Raw genomic sequence first — 20,347 nt, forward strand, 5'->3', positions numbered from 1 at the left:
TCATGGGCAGTGCTGGTTCATGTAAATATTTTCTACAGATACTTTACTGAGAGTTGCATATAAAAATGTCTTGACCTAGGGAGTTTTAAGTCTCTCTAGAACAGAAAGCTTGATTTTTTAATGTTTGTGTTCATAGCATGTTACATAGCAATTTAGTAGATAATTACTTTGTTTTTAATGATGGAAAGTGGAATCTATGCCTTGAAGATTTCCAATATCAACTCTTGAGTCAGAAAGGAAAGGTTGACTTAAGGAGGTTTTAATGGTTCAGTATGAGTCAGCAAAATGTTAACAATGAACACACCACACCACACCACGCCCACACACATACTCATGCACCTTTGACCTTAGATGACATTAACAGATGCATTATTATCAGAACAAGATTATGCCTCTACTTTACTCCATTCTGCCCAGACATAGGGAGTGACTACTTTTGGACTTGAAATTAAGGGATATTTTACTAACGCATATCCAGAGGAGGAGGAAATAACAGGAAAGAGATGAGGAAGAGTTAACACTGTTAAGAACGGTTTTAGAGACCAAAGATGTAAAATCTGGAAGACAAAAATCTGGGTTTGGATAACAGGGCAGAGTGGAATATGAAATATTTATAGAAAGCATTAAAAGAAGCAGATGAGGAGTTATTCATACAGTTAATTTTCAGAACACAGCCCATTGCAGAAACTTAATACATGTCTTAGGAAGCAACAATAACAACATGAAGATGGCTAACTGGTGATGGTTCCAGTAGGCAGACTTTGAATAAAATTAAAAAAGCTTTTAATGGCCGGCACCGTGGCTCACTAGGCTAATCCTCCGCCTTGCGGTGCCGGCACACCGGGTTCCAGTCCCGGTCGGGGCACCGATCCTGTCCCGGTTGCCCCTCTTCCAGGCCAGCTCTCTGCTGTGGCCAGGGAGTGCAGTGGAGGATGGCCCAAGTCCTTGGGCCCTACACCCGCATGGGAGACCAGGAGAAGCACCTGGCTCCTGCCATCGGATTAGCGCGGTGCGCCAGCCACAGCGCACCTACCGCGGCAGCCATTGGAGGGTGAACCAACGGCAAAAGGAAGACCTTTCTCTCTGTCTCTCTCTCACTGTCCACTCTGCCTGTCAAAAATAAAAAATAATTTAAAAAAATTAAAAAAAAAGATTTTAATAATTAAAGACTATTTAAAAGTTATCACTTTGTGAGGTAACAAGTACAGTTTCCTTTTGAACATACAGAGTTTAGATCATCACCCATCATACAGCTGGCAGAAGGGTTTGTTGCAGGGGTGATTCGTAACCTTTTGGTCAAATTTCCAATTGTATTGTCCTTTTCTATTCTAAAGCCTTTTCTGTGATTTTTCTGATTGAAATAGAATTCACAATTTTCTTGATTTAAAATAGTACCAGTGGCAAAGCAGGTAAAGCCGCTGCCTGCAGTGCAGGCATCCCATATGGGTGCCAGTTCGCGTCTTGGCTGCTCCACTTCCTATCCAGCTCTCTGCTATGGCCTGGGAAAGCAGCAGAAGATAGCCCAAGTGCTTGGGTTCCTGCACTCATGTGGAAGAATAAGAAGCAGCTCCTGACTCCTGACTTTGGATTGGCTCAGCTCCAGCCATTGCAGCCATTTGGGGTGTGAACCAGCAGATGGAAGACCTCTCTCTGTCTCTACCTCTCTAATTCTTTCAAATAAAAAATAAATCTTTAAAAAAAATCACTGCACATTTTGTGGGTCCTAGTAAATACCATTCACCTAAGAGTTATCTCTGAGTCCAAAAGTGTTAGACCAAGTCCCATGAATAATCTTTTCCACATACCCTCAGAAGCTTTACTTACATTCCCGTTCATCTCAACCTTTTATAACTTTCATTTATCTCACTCTCTCATGACTTTCAGTTATGAAAATCATATCCAAGAAGAGAAATCAAGGACAGGAAGGGATTATGATTTTTTTCACTATATATTCTCTTTTAATGAATAAAAGCAATTAAGCAAAACAAGTCAAAAGCAATCTGAAGTTTTTCTTACTGAGCAACACAGAACAAAAGGCTTATCTGATTTATGCTAAAAAGTTATTGTAAACAGGATCTTAATACTCTAATCAAGGAAATTAAAAAAATAAATTAAAGGAAAACATCTGTCTTTGTTGTTTAGAAGCAAAAACATTACAGAATTATTGCTTCATCAGCGTTTTCAGGCTCACCTCAGAGTTTTTTTGTTTTGTTTTGTTTTGTTTTGAATTGTCAGTAATTCAAGTCACTATAAAATGAAATAAAAGGGATAGGTCACAAAAAACGTTTTACAATTTCTCCCTTCCCCAACCTTCCTTTCTCAACATCTGTCAATGCTTGAGCTATTGAGGACAAATGACTTTTGTTTATCTTTCTTTCAGGTACTTCATGTTTTAAAAAGTTCCTTTTTCTATTCCTTGAAAATTAAATTTCATTTGAATCATCTTAAGACACTCAATTCTCAATGAGTTCTATTAAGTATTCATTATTCTCTAGAAATGCAGACTCTATTGTTATTCATGTATTTAATCCCCAAAATAAAAAGAGGTAGACATCATTACCTACATTTTATAAATGAATAAAATTAGGTTCAGAGAATTCAAACACCTTTCCTAAATTGACATATCTAATACTTAATTAATGTGAGGACTAAATGTGGTTTTGTCAACTCTGATCTCCAGGATCTTTGGTTATATGCTTTTGCAGCAACACTTAAAATAGAAGCAAATATTAGATATAACAATGTTCCTAAGAGTAATGCACTTTGCCTAGTTTATGATAGGTGTGCCACACTGGCCTCAGAATCAGCCCTTAAGGCATTTGGATCTGGCTGAAGAGCCCATGAGAGTTTTGTAGGCATGGAAAGCCAAGACACTCTGGAAAAAAAAAAAAAAAAAAGACCTAAATGAAAGATCTCTGTGAGTGAGATCCCAGTGGGAAGAACAGGGCCATCAAAGAAGGAGGTACCTTTCTCTGAAGGGAGGAGAGAACTTCCACTTTGACTATGACCCTGTTGGAATAAGATCGAAGTCAGCAAACCCTAAAGGCTTCCATAGCCTTGGCAACTCATGACTAGAGCCTAGGGAGGTTACTGACGCCATAAACAAGAATGTCAAATTGTTAAGTCAACAACAGGAGTCACTGTGTACTTATGTATCATGTGGGATCCGTCCTTAATGTGTTGTCCAATGTGAAGTGATGCTATAACTAGTACTAAACAGTATTTTTACACTTTGTATTTCTGTGTGGGTGCAAACTGATGAAATCTTTACTTAGTATATACTGAATCGATCTTCTGTATATAAAGATAATTGAAAATGAAAAAAAAACTTGGTTTTTTAAATTGGAAATTGCATAAAAAATTAATTTTTAAAAAATATCATGTAGGATCTCTGTCCTTAATGTGCTGTACATTGTGATTTAATGCTATAACTAGTACTTCAACAGAATTTTTCACTTTGTGTTGCTATGTGGGGGCAAACTGTTGAAATCTTTACTTAATATATACTAAACTGATCTTCTGTATATAAAGAGAATTGAAAATGAATCATGATGTGAATGGAAGGGGAGAGGGAGTGGGAAAGGGGAGGGTTGCAGGTGGGAGGGAAGTTATGGGGGGAAGCCATTGTAATCCATAAGCTGTACTTTGGAAATTTATATTCATTAAATAAAAGTTAAAAAAATGATAGGTGTGCCAGTGTATTACAATAATTGGGTATATACCACTAACATAACAAACAAGACAAAAAAAAAAGATTATTTTGGATTCTTCCTCCATGACTCCTGGCAATAGTCATGCTTTATTAATGTGTTCCAATTCTGCATACATCTCACTAGGATTAACTTACGGTCAGACAATGCCCATGTCTATATTTCACTCACATTAAAATGTACTTATTTAGTGTTTTATATTATCAGATCTCTGCTTAGAACAGATAAATTAATTAAAATTATGTGGCGTTTCCAAATACTCTGTTAACTTTTCTCACTGAGAAAGATATCCTTGGACAGGGACAATTTTTGACATTCTCCCCTCCACCACACATACAAGTTCATAGAAGATATGTAACCATCCATGCACTGAGCTTCCTTAGATAATGAAGTTGCCCTCTCAAGCTGCTGTCATTACTGTTCACATTTTCTTTTTACGTGGAAAAATTACATTTTGGGTCAGAGTAGCTACCTGACAATCTCCTTTCCATACCCATTAGAACTTGTCTTTAGAAGTATCACCTTCAGCACCCTTCTATCTTTTTCTTGTTCTCTCACCACTCTTTTAACTACTTCCTTTGAGGTTAAGAAATATGACAATATATCTGCATATAACTTCTATGTTTGAGTTTGTCATTTTCAATGTATCTTGTAAGAATCTTGCTGTGCCTTTTCCATAGACCACAAGTAGCAAATTTCTACCCCCTAAGGCAGGATGTATACAAAAATGATATAATCCTATTTTATTTAATGCCTCTATTATTGTAAACTCTGTGTGTGTGGCAGGGGGGAGTAATTATAATCAATGTTCCTATCATACAGAGAGATGTTTGTGACACATTACTTTAATGGGAGCTCAGCATTTTTGTTCAGCTTTCTCTCCGTCTGGAATCCTTTGTCATGGCCTGTTAGTGCAAATGATCCATGTGTATGTATGTGGCTGAATGAGTACCGTATAAAAAGTTTAAACATTATCATGTATTCAGTTGATTTTCTTTGTTTAAAGCACACAGTCTGAACTCTACACTGCAAAAGTTTTAATGACCTGTATAGCAGGTTTGAAAGAACCTAGTGACATCTTTCCAAGTGTGAAAACCAATTGCTCAGAGACAAAGAGCAAGGCTAACTGAATGCCACATCCTCCTTCTGCATCTTTTCTAAATGGGTAGACTTCTCTTACGTTTATAATTATTATTTTTATTATCAAGAAGTAGTTTTTAATGCTGAGGCAATATGATGTGAGTTTACAAGTTACACATGTCTCTGTAGGGAAAAAAATGCTTTCACACCATGAAGATCAAATTGCAAACTCTGGAAGCACAGAAGTCAATTAGCTAGGGGAGTAGCACTCTCCTCAAAGATGCTTCTGTCTTTGTGGGGAAGGGAGTGGGCCTTAAAAATACCAGAGTCAATATGCCATTGACCTATTGAATAAAATCTGTTCCCAAGTTCCTTGACAATCAGTATTTTAAAATTTGTGTCTTCGGTGATTTGGGGATTGGGTGCACTTGGCAGCCAAGCTGAGAATACTGGGTCAGAACAATGCAATTGGTCAAGTGTTTGAGTGACAGTTCAGATGTTCTAACAGGGAAAGGAGCTACATTAGTTTATGTGGTCAAAGAGCTGTCGTCCTCCAGTTAGGTAATAAAACACTTGAGGTGGTTCAATCAAAAAAAAGGGACTTCGACAGATAAGTCATAGACACCACCCCTATAGAGAAAAGGACAAGTATCAAACCAATATTCCTAGCAGTCATCAGATCAGGTGTCGGCTTTCTTTGGGACCAATCAGCTTCCCTCCTCTTCTCTCACATTGAATGACTCCTAACTACAGCCAGACCTTCTGAAAAGAATGCCACTGGTCACAGAAAGTACAAATGTGCCAGTACAAATCCAAGCACACGGCTGGGAAAGGAAATCAAAACACATACCCTGCTATCACTCAGATAATTCATTATTTTATTGAAACAAATATGTACTTGAACCATAGTCATAAGAAGCCATCACAGAATTGTTTCAGGTCAGCATACCACCAGGAGTATTTGTTCACTCAGCTTGGCGAAGCAGTTCTACTAGCAATTTATGAACACCTATGGTTAGCATGCAAACTAGGATTTCCCTGTGAACTGGAATAGCAAATAGACAATTTAGGGACTTCCACCCCTCTAGCAACATTTTAATGTAAATTTAACTGTCTCCTTAAATGGTTTAATTTTCTCCAAATGTCTACGTACAAACTCTGTAACGTCAAGAACAAAAAACAAAATAGAAAGCTAGGTCAGCTGACTAGGTAACTCAGGCTAAAAAATAAAATATTATTTTGAAATCCCATAACATATAATTTAATTTTCTGAATTATCTTATTCATTGTCTCAGAAGTATAATTTATAGTCTATAATGGGGTTATAAAATAAAAGAAAATTACTTATGTATATATTTGAAAGGTAAGTGAGAGAAATGCACACACAAATGCAAAAACTCTGAAAAAGAGAGAGAAAGATCTTTCATTTGAAGTTCACTCCACAAATGGTCAACCCAGCAAGGTCTGGGCCACACTGAGGCCAACATCCAAGAACTCCAACCAGATCTCCCACATACTGCAGAGATCCAAATACTTGGGCTATCCTCTGCTGCATTCCCAGCTGCATTAGCAGGGTGACAGATCAGACCACAGTGGCCAGGACACCAACTGGTATGGGATTCTGGCATTGAAAACAATGACTTAAATCACTGTGCCACACAATATGGGAAAAAGGTATTTTTTTGAATGAAAGAAAATATTATCAGTTCACAGATCTGGTAACAACCTTGCACTTCGATGGAAGTAAATAATGATAACTACTGGGTATTATTTTAGCTGCTTCTATTCTGAATAAATTGTCATGTGGCCATAGGTACACAGCGATTCATAGGCCAACAAGCCACACAAGACCTGCATTTGGTTTAGCAAGCATTTTATACAGGAAGGTTTAAGTTGAATGTGTAAAGGCATGTCCTGAAAAATGGTAACTGCTGTTATAGATCTGGTTATGTTTATTAATGTCAAAAATCTTGGGGCCAGCATCGTGGTACAGTGAGTTAATCTGTTCAAAGCCTAGGGTGCTGGAATACTCTTTGGGCACTCATTTGAGTTCAGCTGCTCCACTTCTTACCGAGATCCCTTCTAATGCATCTGGAAAAGCAGAAGATGACTCAAGTGCTTGGGCAACTTCCACCCACGTAGGAGACCCTGATGTAGTTATAGGCTCCTGAATACAGTCTGGCCCAGCCACAAACATTTCAGCCATTTGAGGAGTGATATTCTCTCTCTCTCTCTCTCTCTCTCTCTCTCTTTCTCTCTCTCTCTCTCTCTCCCTCCCCCTCTCTATCCCTCCCTCCCTCTTCCTCTTTCTCTCTCTCTTCCCCTCTCCCTCTCCCTGTAACCCTGCCTTTCAAATAAATAAAAGCGAAAAAGAGTCTTGAAAACATCCATTTCAAAAGGATGTAGCTTGATACCCTGTGTAACAGTCCCACACCAAGTAGGATTTCCCTCATGATTTCAGTAGTAATGACCACAATTAAATAAAACCTGTTTCTCCTCCAAAAGGATAGGTGATAAGCACATTCATTTTTACTGAAAATATGTCCTCAGACACTGAAGTTTTGTTGCTGATCTTTAATTTGGAGGTTTCCTATTGTTACTTTTTTTTTCTTTTCTTTTTTTTTTTTTTTTTAACAGAGCAGGTAGCATGGTTTAGAACAGCAGGCTGCAGTGGTGGACTCCTTGGGAAATCATCTAATTGAACACACAATCATTTATCTTCGGTCTAGGAAAAAGTAAAAACAAAAACAAAAACAAAAAAAACCTTGTATATATACAGCTATCTGAAGACCCTAGAAGAATGAACCTATTCCTCTTAGAATCAGAAGACAAACTACATGACCATAAACTTTGAGATCTACTTCATTCTTTCAAAGTCTTCCTCCATCCCATGTTGCTGAATCCTTCCCTGAAAACGTCACCATGATTCATGCTATTTAGGGGGCCAAACCTCCAAGCAGCAGCTTCTTCCTGCTACTTAGATACAGAAACACAAAAGGATGAATTATTATTCCTTCCTAAGAAATTTTCCTTTAAAATTGATTATTAGAGAAATTTTAAAGGAGACCCTTGAGTATCAGAGGTTGTAGCAGTGGTTTCCAACACCCTTCCAAAAATCCTTGAAGGCCTCCTGGATTGTACAGGCAAACAGGCAGATTAAAAAGCTCAAGTCTGAGGCATCCTTGCCCTAGGTTCAATAAGAATACTTTTGTCTTTATTGATTTTGTTTCTCCTTCACAGGACATTTTACCTTAAAGCAAAAAAGACCTTTAAAATTAGTGTACTATGAGAAAGCAAAATTAATTTCTAAAATAAAATCCAAAGGGATATTTACAAATTTCATTAGTCAATTCATCATTAAACAAGTATTTAATGAGTATCTACTTGTGCCAGCCACTGTTCTAGGGGCTACTGATAAACATCAGGGCAAGACAGAGATTTCTGCTCTCACATAGTTTACATTCTGGTAGGAAGATAGGCCATAAATAGTAAACAAATTAAAGAGAAAACTTAAAATTATGTTAAAAGGTAATAGCTATGGAAGAGAATCAAGATCAAAGTATCAGAGTTCAAGAGAGGGTCACATTGCAATATTAAGGTGGTCAGCATAAGTCTCACTGAGAAACAATGGGAGCCAGCACTGTGTGTAGAGGACTGAAGACTTCGACTGCAGCAATGGCATCCCATGTGGGCGCTGGTCCTAATCCCAGCTGCTCCTCTTCAAATCCAGCTCTCTACTATGGTCGGGGAAAGTGGCAGAAGATGGCCCAAATACTTGGGCACCTGCATCTGCATGGGAGACATGGAAGAAGCTCCTGGCTCCCAATGCGCCCAGCTCTGGCTATGCAGCCATTTGGGGAATGAAAGGTCTCTGTGTCTCACCTGTTCTGTCTATAAATCTACCTCTCAATAAATAAATAAAACCTTTGGAAAAAAAATAATAACCAGCAAAATCTTGAAGGGTTTGAGGGTATAGCCAATTATTTAAGCATCTCAAGAAATTATATATCATTATTCCAACACAGATACCTGGAAAATAAATTAACTTTTCCTTGAAAATTTGGTCAAGTCTCTAGGTGGTTAGTCTGAATCAAAGGTCTGCATTTGAGTTCCTTAGTGAGGCAAATCATTAATTCACAAAATGAAGTTTTCTCTTCTAGGCCCTTCTATTCCATAAGAAACTGTTATCTCCCTGCCCCCTTCAACCTATTAATTTGCATCTTAAAAGTATGACTTTGCCAAGGAACTCTGAAAAAACTGCAGCAGAATACATATTAGTCATTTTTTCATTCATTTAATCCAAATGTACATGGTATCATTTTTATTGTTGCCATTAATAAATATTTTCTTCTAAGCACTTTTGCAATGTGCCATGTAACATTCCTCCCAATCGTGGAATATTTTTATTAGCCCATGAAACAGATCATAAAACTTAGATATATGTGGTACAATTATTTGTCCAATATAAGTAAAGATCAAAATAGGATCTAAACATAGGTCTTAGGATTTCATGACTCATATCCATTACACTGTACTGCTCCCCAGTTACGAGATAGAACTATACTTCCCCAAATGGATGCCTTGAAAATAGGTAGGAATGAAACCCCAGGCAACATCCGATGACGGGTTTCCTTCACATTACCTCTAACTTTACTTTGGAATAAGAGGAAGCCCTGTTTCACAATTATTATTGTGAGATGAATCTGTGAAGTCTCCTTTAGGTTGATTATTCTATATCAGCTATTTCAGTTCAATTATTCACAAGATTTTGCCTGTCATAATAAACTGTGTCTTATATTATTCCTTTTAATTGAAAGAGTGTCAACATGTTTTAGATGATCTTTAATGTTCTTCTGTGCTTCAACATTTTAATTCTAACTAAAGACTCAAATATATTCAGTAGTCTTTGAGTTAGGCACTTTAGAGAATTACATTGTTCTTTAAATCCACTGCCCACTCAATTCACAAAAGCTAAGACTTGGAATCAACCCCAATGCCCATCAACAATAGACTGGATAAAGAAATTATGGGACATGTACTCTATAGAATACTATACAGCAAAAACAATGAAATCCGGTCACTTGCAACAAAATGGAGGAAGCTGGAACACATCATGCTGAGTGAATTAAGCCAGTTCCAAAGGGACAAATATCATATGTTCTCCCTGATCAGTGACAATTAATCACGCACCAAAAAGGAAACCTGATGTGGTAAAATGGACACTATGAGAAACTGTGACTTGACCAGCCCTTGTCCCAACTGTTAATGAACAACTTAATACTTTATCCCTTTTAGTATTCTTTTTTTGTTCTACTTAATACTATTGGTTGAACTTTGTAATTAACACACAATTATTCTTAGGTGTTTAACTGAAAAATGATCCCTGTTAAATATAAGATGGGCATAAGAGAGGAGGAGATGTACAATTTGGGACATGCTCAATCGGACTTGCCCCAAATAGTAGAGCAAGAAACATGCCAGGGGATTCCAATTCAATCCCATCAAGGTGGCATGTACCAATGCCATCTCACTAGTCCAAGTGATCAATTTCAGTTCACAACTGATCATAATGAAAGGATTAAGAGTCAAAGGGATCACATAAACAAGACTAGTGTCTGCTAATACTAACTGACAGAATTAAAAAAGGAGAGAAGGATCCAACATGGGAAGCGGGATACACAGCAGACTCATAGAATGGCAGATGTCCTAAACAGCACTCTGGCCTCAGAATCAGCTCTTAAGGCATCAGATCTGCCTGAAGAGCCCATGAGAGTATTTCAGGCATGGAAAGCCAAGACACTCTGGCAAAAAAAAAAAAAAAGCCTTGGCAACACACGACAAGAGCCTAGGGTGATTACTGATGCCATAAACAAGAGTGTCAATTGTTAAATCAACAACAGGAGTCACTGTGCACTTACTCCCCATTTAGGATCTCTGTCCTTAATGTGTTGTACTATGTGAAGTAACGGTATAACTAGTACTCAAACAGTACTTTATACTTTATGTTTCTGTGTGGGTGCAAACTGTTGAAATCTTTACTTAATATATGCTAAATTGATCTTCTGTATATAAAGATAACTGAAAATGAATCTTGATGTGAATGGGATGGGAGAGGGAGAGGGAACAGGAGATGGGATGGTTGCGGGTAGGAGGGAGGTTATGGGGGAAAAAGCCACTGTAATCCAAAAGCTGTACTTTGGAAATTTATATTTATTAAATAAAAGTTTAAAAAAATAAAAATAGCATATTCGAAATAATATAAACTTATTTATAAAATCATATAAAAGGAGTAAATGTAGAGATGACCCATAAAATAAATAATTTTTCTACCAACAGAAAAAATAAATCCGCTGCCCAATACCATTTCAGAAAGAGCGTCCAATCAGCCTGATAATGTTGATCTTGATTTTAAAAGTCTAGGTTAGCAAAAATGCATTTTTTTTGACAGGCAGAGTTTGACAGTGAGAGAGAGAGTCAGAGAGAAAGGTCTTCCTTTACTGTTGGTTCACCCCCAAAATGGTCGCTACAGTCAGCGCATTGCGGCTGGCACACTGCGCCGATCCGAAGCCAGGAGCCAGGTGCTTCCGCCTGGTCTCCCATGCGGGTGCAGGGCCCAAGGACTTGGGCCATCCTCCACTGCCTTCCCGGGCCACAGCAGAGAGCTGGACTGGAAGAGGAGTAACCAGGACAGAATCCAGTGCCCCAACTGGGACTAGAACCTGGGGTGCTGGCGCTGCAGGTGGAGGATTAGCCAAGTGAGCCGTGGCACTGGCCAGCAAAAATGCATTTTTAATATATAAGATAAAGTCATTATTTTGTAGAAGTTACCACCCTTTTCCAATTCATTATGTCATAATTTAAATGCTTTTTATTTGCAATATATTTCAGGAAAGAATCTGTTCCTATTTATAGCATGTCAGTCTTGAAACTATTATACCAGAAAGTTCTTTCTGTGTTCTTCTGAGAATAAGTTAATCTACTGCAAATTTAATGAAATTCTAGTTTAGCTGATCAGTTTTTCTATGTCATCATTGTTTAGAAAATGTAGGAAAACACAGGAAACTTCTCTTCATAAAACCATGATTACAAAGATATCAATGAGCTGAACTTTTTATTAATAATTACTATAATAATATAATTATATAAAATATATACTCATGAAGTTACTTTGTTGATTATACTCAGAACTGATGGCTATGTAGGTTAATGATGAACTTAAGAATAAATACTAAATTCTACAGAGCACCATAGCCTCCTATGTAAATCATATGAATGAAGCAGATGTTTTGTTTTATAAGGTGAAATTATTGTCTTTCATTCCCAGATTGGTAACTATGCATTAGGAACATCCAGTACTACACCACTAGGCATAAAATGGGCAGACAACTGAAAACAAATTATCTCTTAAGTAGTTCACAAATATACCAGTCATTTCAATGCAGTAGTTCTGTTAATATTCAAAAGCCCTTCCGAATATGTGTATTAAATCATATTTCCACATCCCTATAACAGGGAATCATTTTTAAAAACTTGAAAAACACCTGAACATAAAAATATATTAACTTTATTTCCTTACAGACCCATTGCTCTGCATGAGCTAAGGCATTCGAAAGTGATACTGGAGACACACTTTGCTAGAAAGAAATACTGCAGTTTTGGGAAAGGATATGAATAACAGAAGACAAAAGAAAGTCTAGGTACAGAGTCTAGATAATATTTTACTACAAAAACTTATGGTTGATTAAATAATTCTTCCGTGATTACTCCTTACTTTGTCTGCTCCAATTCTCCATGTCCTCTGTACAATGATCTCTTCCAGGGTGGACCCCCATACACATACTTAGTCCATGAAAATGGAAAATTCAAATTACATTAAGAAAAATGTCCTGGAAATACAATAATTAAAAATAAAGACAAGCTTCTTGTAATCAGGAAGCTCACACTTTTCTAGGAAAAGTTGACATTAAATATAATCACTAATGTAAACACATAACTACAATTGTAATGACTATTGAGAAAGAAAAGTACAGGCCTTCAACTAAAGAACCATTATTTAACTTAGTGTCAACCAATACTCCTGAGCTATTAACCAGCTATTATGGCTGGATTTACATGTATAGCTTACATTTACTTTTTCTGATTTATTTAGCCATTTTTTCTCTACTACCATTAGAATAAAACACAAATGATCAATTAAATATTAGAATGCAGTGACCAGTTGGACATACATAGAAAGAAAAGACACACATGCGCACACAATAAATTCTCAAATATACAAACCTAAGCTTAGATAGAAAGAAGAATAAAATTAGAATTACAAATGATCCTGACAATAATATCATCAACACACTTCAAGTCAAAAATAATGGAAACAAAGTTTCATAAAGACTATTTGAATTCATCCACCAAGAGCCTGCGGAAGTAAGGTTGCCTCTGGATAAAATCTGTCTTTACCTGTACCAAAAAAAGCTGTAACTCATTAAAACAAAGTTTACTCCTAAATATATTTAGTGAAAGGTTACATATTCTTGCTTTGAAAACATAAATCCAAGTGACTGACTCCAAAATATGAAAGAGAATGACCACCTGGAAACACTAGATACTACTGCCTACAGAAAGAGTGAGACAACTTGTTACGGAACAGCGACTTTAACATGTTTCCAGCTGAATTAGCCGTTTTTGTCATGAACAAATGATGAGGAATTCTGTGGTTACCCAACTGGGAAATGTCAGGAAGTATGGAAGGATCTATAGAGACTCTATAAGGACACATCACAAAGTGACACCAGTGCTTACCTCTGAAGAAAGAACCAAAGAAGAAGAAAGTTATCAAAAGGAATGTTCTTAAATGAGTTACTTATTTTTAATGAAATGTACTTGGCTACCACTAGGCACTTAAACATTTAGAGAATATTAAGAATTCGTACAAAAGGAATCAGGATGATAATGATGATGTCCTTAAATCCAGTTTCACTTCTGGATTCACAGACATTAGTCCACAAAGGCTCATTCCAGAGAGCTTGAATTCATGAAAAGTGGCATCAAAAGAAATGCTCCAGCATTTTATTATGATGCAAAGATTTGGGAAAGATGAGTTGACAACACAAATCAGTTATTTTGCATTGGCCATGTTTAAGAATTATTTATTTTTGCTTAAGTAGTGAGTAATGTTTAGGTTGATACAATAAAATACAATGTAAAGTTTCTAGATTTATTTTTTTTTTTACTCAAACAAGTGACACACAGCAGATATTTTCTTATGGGAGACTGATTTATTAATCACTTACATTTTCTGCATTTTTAGAATACTTTGTAGCACTCTCACAGCGCTGTCACTGTCATTTATACCAACCTGCCCACATCTTTTTGTTAACTTAACTCTCATTGAACGTGGATGCCAAGTCATATCATTATTGTATTTTTGTTATAGAATGTATAGCTACTGAGTTAATTTACAATTAAAGAAGAATTACAAATCACATTTCTCACTTCTATATATCTAGGTAACCAACATGTGATGATGACTATTTGTATTTGCAAGATATTCAATCCATCATAAAATATTCTTTCCCCATTTTCTGTCAAAAACCATCCTTGTCCCATTAACAGAATTATAATGTAATGGAAAAAATAAATTTCTGTATTCTTTAGCTTTATATTCACTAGGGTACAAAAGTTGATGAAAATTGGCACAGTCAAAACACGATATTTAACATACATGCCTACAGAAAACATTTGAAACTTAACATGGCAATATTGAATTAAGTGACACTTAACATTAATTATACTAAAATAAATGTCAGCTGAGTATAAACATGCTCTATTCCATATATAGAATTATATGGCAGTATCATTAGTAAATTATTTTAAGAATTACTTTTTCACAAAACAATATATATGTATAAACTTTCTGTGGATATACACATACTCATATAAATGTATACATGTACATACACAAGCACATATACATATACTTTACTCAGCCAGCAAAATAAAATGTACAAAATTCTCTATGCTATCCTGAGTCCTATACCATGGTGGAAATTGCCCAATAAAGAGGGAACAGTCAACAAAAATTTGGCCTCAAGTAAAAACATTAAAAAAAAAGAAAATCCAAATGCTACAAAATTTTTTGTCTAAAAGATTGGATATATTCATTTGCAGAGTTGCTACAAGTGTAAAATGAGATTAAATTATACTATTGGAAATGGTTGAAGAGAACAAAACCTGCAATAACACTTGTTACTGGATCAAAATATCCTAAGAGCATTTTTCTCTAAAGCCCTATTTTCCATATTTAACACTTTGCTTGGCTCATGTTCAGGTGTTTCTTCAAGTAGAAATGTTACACTACTAGAGGATACAAATGCAAAGGTATGTAACTGGGACCTTTGGTATCAATTCACTGTATTAACATTCTGAGCACAAGAAAGATGCCTAGAATTCAAGGATAAGACACATATCTGCATTTAAAATACTAATGATAATATGATAATTTAAATATATATACCCATAATGACATATTTTCCAATACACATTTAAAAATGGTTAAAGACTATTCTATATATTTCCCGTAGTCGTATACCAGCTACTTTCTTTTAATGACAACACAAAACACAATGTAGATGGTTGAAAATAGCTAATCAAACATGCTTTTGGGTTTTGTACCAACACCATCAAAGAGTACACATGCCTAACTTACCAAGTGATGCAGGAATATATAGCTGGTTGATAATGTTCTTAAGACAAAGTCAGAATGCATAAAAAAAAACAGGCTGCTTTGCTCCTCTGTTTGCTTCCTTCATGATATTGCCTTTTTAGGCTAACATGGAGTTAATGTATAAAAATAAGACATCTAGCAAGCCACAAGATGATGAGCCCACAATAGTAACATTTCAGTGTTGTACATGCTTAATTGATTTACATTTCAATAAGGAATGGCTGGGGCAGGTGTGCTCCCAAGGTGAATGTTCAAGGATGATGTATTTATGGTTAGTACACTCACCACTTAACTACCATTAAATGAAATAGCAAAAACTGATACCAAATCCTGTAGCTTATTTCTAAAAATACTAACTATATAAGTACCTGATGTGGGAAAAAAAGTGAAAGGTTGTAACATAAAAAATGTGATGGATTTTTCTTACCTTAAATTCATAAAATGTTCATTAACAGATACCTACCTCCAGTGCCCATTCCCAATGCCAAAAGGTCTACATATATTTGCATAACTTAGACACACTGTAATTCATACAGCTGATATTAAGAAAAAATAAAATAATGCAATACCTTTACTTTTACCTATGCATTTGTTGGAATGGGTCCATGAAGAAAAGGTTTCCAGACAAAGAGAATAAAGAGGAGAAAAACAACAATAAGAATTATGACCATAAGCAAATGCACTAATATTTGAAGATTAAACACAACAAGAAAGTATAAATAAGATTTTGAAGACAAATGTGGATGCAATCAGTATATTTTGGAGAATTCTGTCTTATTTAAGGCAGGTACATGCAAGAAATTGGAAATCCCATGCTCATTTTAAGATTTCACAAAATGGGAATACACAGTGACAGTAGGTAGAGAAAGTATTGATTTCAAGGAACACTATACTCAGCATTCTAGAAGCCAGAAGCCAAAGTTGTCAACATGTTCCCAAACTGCCATGCATGAATGAAAAATGAACTGTTTTTAGGACAGTTGGTAAACAGTATCTCCTTTTAGATATTAACTTCTGCTAGTTTTCAGTTTTTCTTTAGTATAACCAGCCTTAACTGCATATTCGATAAATGTATGGAACTTTTCAAGCACACTTTCATATGTCTCATTTATTTGCAGGTACTACAGTGCAAGAAATGAAGGAAAATAAAAGTCATAGGAGCAAACCAAAATCAAGTAAACAACTAAAGGGGAAGACACATGAGAAAAAAAAAAAGTGAACACGTTATGTATTTAATTTGCAGCCAGATGCTTGCAAGCATTTGCCCATACTTGGTAGTGATGGTTTGAAAGCAGCTACAGAACAAGAAAACACTGAAAGCAGAGTGGAAAAGGAACAGAGCCCATACCTTGGTCGCCCATCATCAGGTGCGCCAGACCTTGAAGGGAAACAAGAGCACAGTCAGCAATAAACAAGGGAGCATGGGAAGGCAGGGTTGTCACGGTGACAAAAATGTTCAGTGACAGACATATTGTTTCCTGTGAGACATGTCTGTATCACAGAGGCAAATCAAAAGCATTCTTTCAACCCCTGGTTGGAATGCTTTGGGGCAAAGAGCTATGGAACTGCAATTTAAATACTGGCATGTGCTGCACTGTGTATTTCTTCTGTGTATCAGTTGGAACAATCAAGAGCATAAGAGCACAGTTTAAAATCCAACCAGTCCCTTACATTTTACATCTGCCCTTCATGCCCTTGGAGGAAACTGTGTTGAACACTGCCCGACAGTGCTTGTCATTTTTCAGTGATAAGATTGCATTTTTAAAAACCCAAAGGAATACCTGGAACATGGGCTGGGTCTGATCTTTTTCCCCTCATCAAAAAATGAGCAGTTTCATAATTAAATGAAAAAAAAAAAAAAACAAAACCTTAGTCACACTGAAATGATAATGTAGAAATGTCTTCTCAATCTGATAAATGTAGCAGTCAACTAGGCTTGTTCAAATACAAAAGAGATCACTATACATGCAGTTGTAAAATTAAAATTTATTACAGAATAATGCTTATAAGAAACAATGGATGAGCTTTAATTAGGCTCAAATAATTTTACATGGAGAAAATCTATTTAGAATTTTATTTAAATATTACTGAAATGCTGGACTATAACTTAAGCTAACTAAGTAAATTTAAGATTTGTATGTTTTCAATCTATGTATATTTTGGGAATTTGGGGAAATGTCAGAGTAATATAATATATCTACCAATTTAAATAAATTTGTCTTTAATTCCAAGTATCATTTCAAATATATTTGAGATTTTATTTCTCCTACATAACATATGGATTAATTGCATCAGTATTGAAATAGTCTGTGTTTCCTCAAAATTTTAGGGGTTCTCAAATATCCCCTCAGGACAGATAAATACAAATCAACATATAACCACAAAATAATATAAAATTATTTCACATAGTAATTTCCTATCTCTGTATTACAGACTCGCTTTGTAGTATTCTGAGTTACTTTAGCAAAAAAATCCACATAGGCAGATTAAAAATTCATGATCTGTTATTGATTCATGATGCTTTATATGCTTAGGAAGAATGGCTTACTTGTCTAGTTTAAATAATTTTCTCAGTTAATTTCAACTTCAAATCTACAGTATATATTTCATAGCAACAATTAGAAACTTTTGGGTGTACTATATCAGGGAATTATCGCTAAGATGGTGATTTTGTAAGTTTTTTTAGAAAATATATTTAAGAATATTTAGAAATATGCTTCTCAGGATTTGATACTATCTTCATAAAGATGGTAATAAACACTTTAAAATATATTTATTTTCCTTCTGTTAGACATCTTTACCTCTACAGAAGTATAACCACCTTGCCAAAGTCATATTATAAAGAAGGATGCTAAATGTATGATGGAATAAATTTTACTACAGTTTATGGGCCTACACTGTGGAAATCTTATTACAATTTTGCATGGGATGAGTGGGTGTACAAGAGGTATTCATGCTAATTCAGCTGATCTTCAAGTCTCTTGGAATGCAACTGCATTTACAAAGAAACAAAAGACATGGAACATTTTACAGGATGATTAAGGAAACGCAAAAGAAATTTAAAAATACTTTAAAAAATAACTTCCAAACTGAATTAACATACACAATATAAATGAGACTCATCTTGAAGGCTATAAGGCCTACAGGGTAATATCATCTTTATCACGTAAACACATACAACTCAAATTACAGCACAGAAAAATGGAAGCCCTATCCAGAGCCAATACTGGGAGAAAAAGAAAATAGTGACTTCTGATTTCTTTTGAAGTTTTAATCTACTTTCTTTAATGGAATAGAGATGATCAGCAGCCAAGCAATTGTAATAGTGTTTATGAAAGAATCACAAAGATGAACCCTGCTACTGATCAACCTTGTATTACCATAAAGAGGTTCTTCTTCTTTGTTTTTTGTTTGTTTGTTTTTGGTTTTTTTTTGAGACATGAAGCCTTTATAACCTACTGGTTTATTATCTGTAACCTTGGGTGAGGAGTTGTTTTTTTAAGAAATCCTTCATTCTCTAGGATGTGCACATTTTTGCAGAATGACTATATTTCAAAATGTGGCAGCAAAATAAAATATGCTAAATGCTGTCTTCTGACATATAAATGTAATTAAAAGTTAGTAAATTATTCATAAAGGACTGTTATTGCCTTGGTTATATAAGTTGAAACAGTATATGTAAGTTGACAAACATCTTCTCTTTTTTAATTCTTTTGCTGTACCTACTTCTCTCTGCATATTTGTCCTGTAAAGATTTGGTTGGCAGCACAATGACTAACTTCTTTATAAATAAGAATGTTGAAATACATTTGGGTTTGTTAGAGTCATAAGAATATGCATAACTTTCTCAAAGTTCCTTGATAAAGATACTTTTAGAAAAGCTTAACTAAAATATTGTAGCTTCATGTAACAGACACAGAATATTACATAAATACTTACCAGTAACCACGTCGAGTGCTGTATGCTTTCATTTCCACTGGCCAAGGCTGCCTTATTTTCTAATCTAAATTCATGCCTTTTATAGTCTGTATTTTATTCTGTGCTGTTTTTATAAATCAGATCATTTGAAACAAACCAATGGGCTTGAAAGGATACAATGCTAAACATTTCCAGCAGAAAAGAAGAAATCACTTTGATCAAGAAAAAATGGGAAAGGATCATGCACTGTGTTCTGAAGCTGCAAAGAAATGCTTTCTCTTTGAAAATTAAAAAAAAAAGCACTATTGTATCAGTTTTCCATACAGAACACTGCAGTAACTAAAGTTTATATGGGGTGTTGAAATCCATAGAAGTTTAGATTTAAGTTTGAATGAAGTTATATCCTTGAAACTTTTAGTGTTGACAGTATGTGTTCTCTATGAAAAGTGATACACAATCCAGAAATCGAGTGTTCAGAATGAAGTTCAACTTACCGTTTAAATTCGAGAGGTACTCTATGAATACTAACAAATAAAAAGCAAATGAGAGTAGGAAAATAAGGTAGAAAGCACCCACCTTCCACATTGTTGTCTTCTGAAAGCACATGACAAGGAGGGAGAGAAAAGGAAAAACATTCATTAAGCAGCATGCAGACTGGACCTTGCCTTTGCATGTCTTCCTCATGCAAGGCACCAAACACATCATGCACGTGCTCCATCACCATCATTCAAAGGGGAAACAAAATCACAGGGGAGTAGGTTTCCTCCCATTGGCAGCATTTACAAGATGTGAGACAAAATGTCAGTAATACTGCCACATCCCAGTAAAAGGTTTCTAGAAGTCTGTCGTTGCCCTTTGTAAAGCAAACACTATCGTTATTACATGTTGCTGATGTGGTCTTTCTAGGCAATTATTCCTA

General features: G+C 35.6%; 1 protein-coding gene across 5 annotated transcripts in view; it reads right to left on the reverse strand.

Moving 5' to 3' along the window:
- Positions 1-20,347, reverse strand: part of NRXN1 (neurexin 1) — a 1,232,227-nt gene that overhangs the window by 1,095,107 nt on the left and 116,773 nt on the right. For 3 of the 5 annotated variants that reach the window (XM_062209422.1, XM_062209421.1, XM_062209425.1), the window contains exons 2-3: positions 20,005-20,022; positions 16,859-16,888 (exon numbers count right to left, since the gene is read on the reverse strand). In XM_062209422.1, the coding sequence (XP_062065406.1) occupies positions 16,859-16,888; positions 20,005-20,022 (48 nt within the window). The remainder of the gene's footprint in view (positions 1-16,858; positions 16,889-20,004; positions 20,023-20,347) is intronic. The other 2 variants (XM_062209424.1, XM_062209423.1) reach the window with 1 other exon arrangement.

The sequence above is a fragment of the Lepus europaeus genome, chromosome 13, assembly GCF_033115175.1.
Source record: "Lepus europaeus isolate LE1 chromosome 13, mLepTim1.pri, whole genome shotgun sequence".
Classification (NCBI taxonomy): domain Eukaryota; kingdom Metazoa; phylum Chordata; class Mammalia; order Lagomorpha; family Leporidae; genus Lepus; species Lepus europaeus.